Source organism: Lactuca sativa, chromosome 5, assembly GCF_002870075.4.
Source record: "Lactuca sativa cultivar Salinas chromosome 5, Lsat_Salinas_v11, whole genome shotgun sequence".
Classification (NCBI taxonomy): domain Eukaryota; kingdom Viridiplantae; phylum Streptophyta; class Magnoliopsida; order Asterales; family Asteraceae; genus Lactuca; species Lactuca sativa.
The window spans coordinates 26,115,228-26,124,153 of NC_056627.2; the positions used below are offsets into that span (position 1 = coordinate 26,115,228).

At 26.4% G+C, this 8,926-nt stretch overlaps 1 protein-coding gene across 1 annotated transcript; it reads right to left on the reverse strand.

Annotated features, from left to right (window-relative positions):
• Positions 1-964: 964 nt before the first annotated feature.
• Positions 965-7,947, reverse strand: LOC111914992 (11-beta-hydroxysteroid dehydrogenase-like 2). The gene is made up of 6 exons (XM_023910693.3): positions 7,656-7,947; positions 7,362-7,554; positions 4,451-4,536; positions 4,148-4,279; positions 3,733-3,861; positions 965-1,389 (listed from the first exon to the last, which is right to left on the reverse strand). The coding sequence occupies exons 1-6, from the start codon at positions 7,836-7,838 to the stop codon at positions 1,177-1,179; spliced, it is 936 nt and encodes a 311-aa protein (XP_023766461.1). The 5' UTR covers positions 7,839-7,947; the 3' UTR covers positions 965-1,176.
• Positions 7,948-8,926: the final 979 nt, after the last annotated feature.

Below are 8,926 nucleotides of genomic sequence, written 5' to 3' on the forward strand. Positions count from 1 at the left end.
AATTGCTCACTTCCTTGGTGGTAAAACTTTTCATTTCTTTAGAGTGGTGAAACTTCTGACCGAACGATTTTTGTGAATGTTGGACCATCTCACTGGATTGCAATGTTGAAGTAAGTAGTCATAATACATAAGGTAGAAGAAAAGCATAACTACCTGATCACTCTCATTAGAGCATACTCTTTCTCTCTTGATATCATTTGACAATACAATTTCATAGCGAGAAATCAAAATTGAAGCGAAACTAAGTCAAAATATTAGCTAGGGGAGCTTAAATTCCATTTTCATCGAGCTCCTAAACCCATTCATCATATTTATCCAAAATAAGATAAACCAAGTAGGTGAAGCAGCTGAATACACTCCCAAACATAATTGAAACCAAAATGTAAACAACTAGAGTACAATTTAGGTGAAGGTTGAGGGGTGAGCAAAATAAGGGAAGAAATTTCTGTTCTTGATGCGGCGGTGTGTGGTGAATGAATCGGCGGTGTCTGAATCCGTAAATAGGCGCAGACTACTGTTCTTTTGTAGGTGTAGAGAAAGAATGGAGGTGTAATACAACTTTCCGGTGAAGAGAGAGAAGGGAGGAGGAAAAAGGGATAGGTGGTGGTTTTTGTCACAAATCTTTAATGAATTTGACACTTTTCGTCCTTGTAGTCAAAACTTTTACATTTTGACATAAAAAACACAAAAAACCTCATTTAAAATTTTGTCACCATATTTTCCCAACTTTGACAACTTTAACATTATTGTCACAACATTTTTGGAGTTTCTCCACCAATGTCCATTCTTTTCATTGTACACTTTTGACATCTAATTTTAGGGGTTGTCGACTTTCTCCCCTATTTATGGTGATTTACAATTTCAGCACACATCTTTTAAAGTTGGCCGATTTTTTCCATGTTACCCCAAAAGCGGCATAGCCGCAGTTTCTTTACTAGTGTATATAAAATACCAATGGATTGAATTTTTCACATATAATTCAATTTTTTATTTCTTTCATTCCATTTCATGATTACATGATTCGTACTAGACATACCCATCTTTCATAATATATGTATACCGTATAACTAGATTCGTACATCCATTTTCGGCTCAAGCATTTAAAAGAAACACATGTATGAAATACAAATATTTTTCCATTCACAAAGTTACTTGTACTTGATATCAACGGGATGTTTAATTTTTCTTTTCTTTTTGGGAAATCTGTGGCCAAATTATGAACACAAAGTTCATAATCGAGTCAAGAATCTCTGGACAAAATGTCTTCCACAATAATACCATCTTCATCCATGAAGGCTCTGTAAAATATTTATCTCCACGTTTGGTGCTATTTACAATCGCCTTGGCACACCTTTGAGCTGATATCTTCGGTATCCATGATGCATTTCCCTAATTGGATGCAAATTGAGAAATTACACTAAAAACTAGAAAATAAATTACCATGCAATTAATTGTAAGTAAAAAACAAAAGAAAAAAAGAAACTATTGAGAATTTAATGAAACCGTTTGGTGCATGCTTACAATAATCCAACTAAAATCATCATGTATTATTTTGTGTAGTGTTTTCAACAGCATAAACAATGTCACTATCTTAAATGTGATTTTGTGATTTCTCTATACATAACCCATGTTCACATCATTGAAAATGGATGGTAGGATTTCTTTTATTTTTTATTGGTTTATGCTGTATCAAAATATAGTTTAAGATAAAAAATGTTTGGATTGCTTATGCAGTAACAATCTTTTATTTTTTATTGGTTTATGCTGTATCAAAATATAGTTTAAGATAAAAAATGTTTGGATTGCTTATGCAGTAACAAAAGACAACAAGTTTATAAATTGATTTTTAATGTTTTTATAAAGGATTAATATCATAAAAGTTCTAAGCCTTTAACGCGTAATCGGGAAAAGCTATAAATTTTTTTTATTGTGATGATCATAACTTTCTCACAGAATTATCACTTCAGACCACTTAACGAGTTTCATGGTTAACTTTGTTATCTTTTTTGCAAAATGAATCCTAAAATTGAGTTTAAAGTTAAAATTCGGAAAAAAACCCTAATATATTAATACATTTTAAACTTTTTGTATTTTTTTTAGTTTTTTTCATTTTTCTTTTCGTATTATATTTTAATTTTTTTTCTTTTAATTTTTTTAATTTTATTTTTTTATTTGTTTTCGTATTATTTGTTTTCATTATTTTTATATTTTTAACTTTTTCTTAATCTTTTTCAAAAAATGTAAAATGTATTCATATATTAGAGTATATTACAATTTTCGTAATTTACAATTTTTATAATTTTTTATTTTTATTTAAGTAAATAAAATAGTTATATTTATATTTTTAAATTCGGTAAAACTTATTTTTATTTATTATTTTTGTTCTTTTATTTCTATTATATTCAAGTTACAAAAAAAATGAAAATTAAAAAAATAGTTTGTTTATTGAGAATTAATGCTTCAATGTGTGAGATAACTTGCAAAAAAATTAAATCATATTACTATATGTGATATCAATTATTTAAATTCAAGATAATATTTTTTAATTTGATAATAGACTAAAAAAGAACAAAAGAAATAATAATAGTCGGTCTCTATAAAAAAATGTGTTATAGTATTTTATATTAAAATCAAGTTCATTTACTTGAATCAAAATAAATACAAACATTAGAAACACCATAAATAACTAAAATAGAAAAAATAGAAAACGTAAGGTAAAAAAGATAAAAAAAAAATCAAATTGTTGAAAAAAAAGTTAAAAAATAAAAATAAATAAAGTATATATAAAAAACAAAAACAATATATATATATATATATATATATATATATATATATATATATATATATATATATATATATATATATATATATATATATATATATATATATATATATATATATATAAACTAAAATAAATAAAGTATACAAATAACGAAATATAAAATTAAAAAACCATGTAATGTAACTTTTTGCAAACTACATTGACCATATTTGAACTTTAAATCTAATTTTAAGATTGATTTTGCAAAAAAAAAATTAATAACAAAGTTGACCATAAAACTCGTTACGTGTGCTAGAGTGATAATTCTACAAGAAAGTTGTGGTCATAGCAATAATAATAAAAAATGTTAGTGTTTTTTTCAATTACACGTTAAAACTTAAGACTTTTATGATATTAATCATTTTATAAATTCTGTTTTTACATATAAAATATAAAATGACCAAAAATGACATAAATAAAAATGATAAATTGATATGGATATTGCTGGTCATTATATAAAAAAACTGAGACCGATGCATGTGTTTTTTTAGGTCAAAATAGTGATAAAATGGTATATTGGTTTCCACTTATACTATACATTTCAAATAAGTTAAAAAACAATTTATGAAAATCTATTTAAATAAGTCAATAAACATTTTTTGTTTTATTTCATCCAAACACTAAAAAATGTTTATTATCAGAACAAGTTATAAACATCTTAAATAAAAAATCTAAAATACCCCTTGATATCAAGTGTTTTAGCAATGAGAACATTTAATTACAAGATGCATATGATAACAAAATTAAAATGACAATCTTTATTGTCTATGGATTAGTAAAATCTATAACTCTTCGGTAAAACGTTTAATACTGCTAAAAATATGAATAAAATTGATGGTGTGAAGATCAAAGTAGGGTAAATGAATTAAGTAAATTTAGTGGATTAAGTACCAAGTAAATTTAGTGAGTACCTCTTCTAACCAATCTTTATCAGTTAAGTTGGTCTCGACCATTCCTGGAGTAACTACCAATATATCAACATATGAACCAACTTCGATCCTCAACGTTTCAAAGAAACTTAGCAACGCCGCCTTACTAGCCTGTGAGATACAGTTTTGTAACTATAACAAAGATGTATAAGATATAAAATATGCATCTTAATTGTTTTTTTATGCAAAGAAACCTTTTTTTTTTTTGCATAAATATGTTTTGGATAAAAAATGGCGATCAATTTTTTTTTCAATTATCTAATTAAAGAATGTGTTTTTTGTATTTATAATTTCATGATGTATAAAAAACAACATCATTTTCGCACGAATGTTTGACTACTTTACAATAAAAGAAAACACAATACATACTTATAAAGAAGTGTATACTGATACTCACGTTATAGACGCCTACTCGTGGTGTAGCAAACCATCCCCCACAAGAACAAATCGCAATTATTTTTCCTTTATTTTTCCGTAGATGCGGAAGTGCAAAATGCGTGGTATATACTGATCCCCAAAAGTTAACATCCTAAAAAACAACAATAACTTACTTTCCTTTATGTTATATTTTTACTAAAATTGGATTGGTTCATTTAGTTATAAGTTATAACATATTCTTGAATGCTTATTTTAAAGATTCTGTTTTTTTTTTTAATAAAAAATTAGTGGAAAGTATGCGAGAATTAAAAGAGATAAATACCATGACAGAAGTGTGGTCAGTGAGACACTTTAAGTCCTCAAAGAGACCGAACTTTCCGATAGCAGCATTGTTAATGAGGTAATCAACTGTCCAAACACATTCACAATTTTAAATAACTATTAAAACTATTATAAGTATTATATCTAGTATTTAACCAATTATGTTAATATTTTTACATAAACTTGAATTGGACAAAATTTTGATTTATGAAAAACATAGCAAATAATATGAACTGATATTAATTAGAAGTGGTGGTTTCAACTCATTTACCTAATAAAAATATCAGTATACATAAGTTTCAACCCATTAGATGATCAAAATTTTAAAAATTAACTAAACTCTTATATTTTCTCTCTATCTATCCTCTTATTTATTTTAAATGGAGAAAAGTGTATTAAAATATGATTATTTCATTAAATATGACACATGTCATTATCTAATATGGATACGAAAATGAGTAAGAACAAAAATATAAATATAATTTCTCTTAACTAAAACTAAAATGGATTAAACAAGTCTATGAAACCGATAACAACTCATCCAAAATGTATGTGAATGGTTATAAGCTCTTAAATTGGTAAATGAAGATTTTTTTTGTCACTTGTCACACTCTCATTCAATTTGTCAAATGTTATTTTGTGGTTATTTTGAATTATTTTTTTTTCCACATTTAATTTAAGAGTTTTCATGATCTGGCATGTACAGAATGAAAACTTCATTCTCGATTCTACGAGAATTTTTATGAATGCCTTTCTATTTTATTAAATTGCATATAATATTTTAATTTTAATGTTATAATTGCAATAAATGTAGTAATAAATGGATTTAATTTACTAATAAACTTACAATTTAATTTTAAAATTTTCAAAATTAAAACCTTTTAGTTTCTTTTCTTTATTTAAATAATTTTTTTAAATTTCAAAAATAAAAAAATTTCCATTATAATAAATCATTATTTTTTTTATTATCTTATAAATTCAAAGTTCTCGAATATTTTGACCTTTTTATTTAACTTTTTTTTTTTAAAATTAACTCATTTAATACATGAGTTTCACAACTAGTATATATATATATATATATATATATATATATATATATATATATATATATATATATATATATATATATATATATATATATAAAGATCAATACGACAACAAAGATAGAACCAATAATGAAATGACATATGTTATTTCATTGTTAATGGGTAAATCAAGCGGACTATCCTTATGGTTTGTGGTAATTTACATATTTGATCTCCAATTTTTTTTTTTTTTACTTTTCTTTCGTATTCTTCAAATTTTTCATTAGATCTATGTGTGTTACAATCATTATTAAGATGAAAAAAAATTCCATATTCATTCATCAAATTAATCGCATTCTTCTTGAACCTACTTCTACTTTTTGTAATGACAGATGGTCTCCACCGACAATATTTCTAAGAGAAGTGGGTATGGGCAATGCCCCAAGGAGCGTTATTGGGTGTTATAACATGTGAACACCGCCCCCCTTTAATGTTATTAGACGTTATTAGCTTGCATGTTACTCCCCGTTACCATCATAACACGTTATAGCGTTGCCCACACCTACCAGTCTAATGTTTTTGTACTCTGTTTTGATGTGATTTTTTTGAATTAAAGCAAAAATTGAAAGGGATTTCAGTTTTTGGCTGAGATTTTGCAAGAACCCTAACTTAATTTTCATCTATTTAATTTTTTTTTCTAATTTATAAATAACAAAAAGAATTTAAAAAGAAAATATAAATTACAAAAATGTCATTTTATGTTGCTCGAAAAATGCAATAAGAATAAAATATATGAATAATCCGAATGAATAAAAAAGCAAATATGAAATTTACAAACCACATGATTGATTTCAGTAATTTATTTTGATTTTAATAATATAAATTTTAGAATCATATTTAATATATTGACAACTTAAGGAGGTGTTTGGAATTGCATTTGAACATCAAAAATCCTTTTTTAGGACTTTTTGTAGAAAACCTTTTTGCAAGCGGAACTATTTAAAATGTTTTTTGGATTTGTAAAATGATTTTTGGTGTAACTTTTACATCAAGTTTTTATGGCTTTTTAAAACCCCTTATTTTTCTTTATACCAAAAGTCATTTTCAAAATAACTTTTCTATTATCCAAACATCTTTTGATTCTTTAAAAAAAGTTAAAACTTAAAATCCATTCTAAAAGCAATAGCAAACACTCCCTAACTCTTATTGTTGCAAAAGATTCTAGATGTCTTAAAATCAGTGCAATATAATTTCTATTTTTTAAAACAAAGATAATACGCTTAGATGCGTTTCTTTCTGAAAAATTAAATATATTCTTATATTTTGTTTGTATTTATATTCATATTCCTATAAACAATGAAATATATAGTCCATTAATTCCTTCAGTTAATATTATTTTTTTGATTTTAATACTTGTCTTAATCTAAATACAAAAATACTTTTACAAAAACTATAAACAATAAGTACAAAAATACTTTACAAAAACTATAAACAATAACTAAAGAAAAAAAGAAATTAAATATTCTTTTATTTTTTGTTTCTATCCATCTTCGTATTATTTTTATATGATGATATATATAATAAAAATTATTAATTTTAATAAATAAGACAAGTTTCATTTCTAAATGTGTAGAAAAATAATAAGAAAAAAAATCGAAGGAATTCTCACAAAAAAAGTATTACCTTTAATTTAGAGGTGGTAAAAAGTTATTATGTTAGTGTATCATCTCTGAAACGTGACTTACAACACCCAATGTGGGAAAATAGTACCTTTTATAAGCCGGAAAAACTGATCATGTTTGGTTTGTGAAACTTCATCATAATTTTCAACAACATTTGGTGTGCATGCATGTTAGTTGTAAACGTGTAGTAGAATATAATTCTTACTTTTATCGAAATGTTTGATAGTTTCATCAACAATTTTGTTACAGTCCTCAAGTTTCGAAACATCTGCTGGAATCACAATCACATCGGGCGATCCCACTGCCTTAGCATTTTTGGCCACCATTCGGAGTTGTTTCTCTCTTCTTGCAACTAATATCAAACATGCCCCTTCTTTCGCATACTCAATCGCCAAATGCTTCCATTTATGCACAAATCAAACCATGCATCATCAATTTCTCCTCATACATACAAACATACATATATGTATGTAAATTCCATATTAAAACGAATGCTCACCTCACCGATACCAGTGGAAGCTCCAGTAATGAGTATTACTTTTCTCGCAAGCTCTTCAGGATACACAAATTTGAAGCAGAGCCTAATGAGATTAAAGAACCAACGTGTAGGCACCAAGAACACGAAAAAAATGATCGAGAAAACTGGAAAAACAACATTTAAAATCTCGTGAATCACATCCATCAGTCGTACCAAACAATGATGTGTTCGAAGTTTATGCGTTGCAAATACAAGGACTAAGAACGAGTATATAAATTGAGATGAGATTTCTGACAATCAATTTTATCAACTAGCAATAAATGTTATGCCCATGATATATGCCGAAAGTTGAATGTGTGACTAAACTGTTTCCTTGTTATCATGTAATCTTTTGAAATTTGCATACAACCCCATGTGGTTTTCATCTTTACAAAAAATGTTTCCTTGCTATCGTGTAATCGTTTGGACCACACTCTTAGGCTATCCATTGTCTGTTTTAAGCTACCCGCTCACCAATTTTTTAAATAAAAAAATTAAAAATTAAATGATTAGTGGTGAACTAGTTTGATAAGCTACCACCATAACCCGAGCTCACACGTCTCACAACATCTCTTTTCATTTTTGTTTTATATGTTATATCTTATTTTTGGTCGATTTGTAATATATACGTTAAATATTATCTCAATAAAATTAGCAAAAGAAATACTAAATTTCATTAATTTTTTTTTTATAAATAGAGTATAATATCGATATATTTCCTATTTAATTTTAATTTTTTATTTATAATAAATAGTTGGTTTTGATTGGATTGTTGGGTTGTACACATGGAAGAAACAAAATTAATTTATAATAGAAAATTTAAATCAAGTTGGATTGCTTATGAGGATATTCTTAGAAGTTGGTTAAGGATATTATGGGTAAGTAGCGAAACTAAGTGTCCTAATTAGAATTAAACTAGGGAAGTATCCCCGTTTTACGGGGGTCGGATTTCAATTCAACTGTCTGCGAAAGAAGTTTACAGTAGATATTTTATTGATTTATTTATTGGAAGGCATATTATCAATCAATTGCATAATCGAATTTTAGCCATTTAGTATAATCTTCGCTTCAACTTTCATCAAACCAAATCACATGACTTATGAAAAATTCAAGCTAGTGCTCGTTACACCCAAAAGCAATGCAACACATTCAATATTTCAAGTTTGTAAGGCATCATGGTTTCCTTGCTTCAAGATTTCAAAATCAAGGGCAATTTGGTCTATTTGCATTTAAAGCCTGTATGCCTGAAAAAC

Excerpts from the sequence above, each read along its gene's own strand:
- LOC111914992 (XM_023910693.3), bottom strand. The coding sequence starts at position 7,838 with ATGGATGTGATTCACGAGATTTTAAATGTTGTTTTTCCAGTTTTCTCG. Across the intron at positions 4,280-4,450 it reads CTGACCACACTTCTGTCATG|GATGTTAACTTTTGGGGATC; the intron begins GTATTTATCTCT and ends GTTGTTTTTTAG. Across the intron at positions 3,862-4,147 it reads CACGAGTAGGCGTCTATAAC|GCTAGTAAGGCGGCGTTGCT; the intron begins GTGAGTATCAGT and ends TGTATCTCACAG.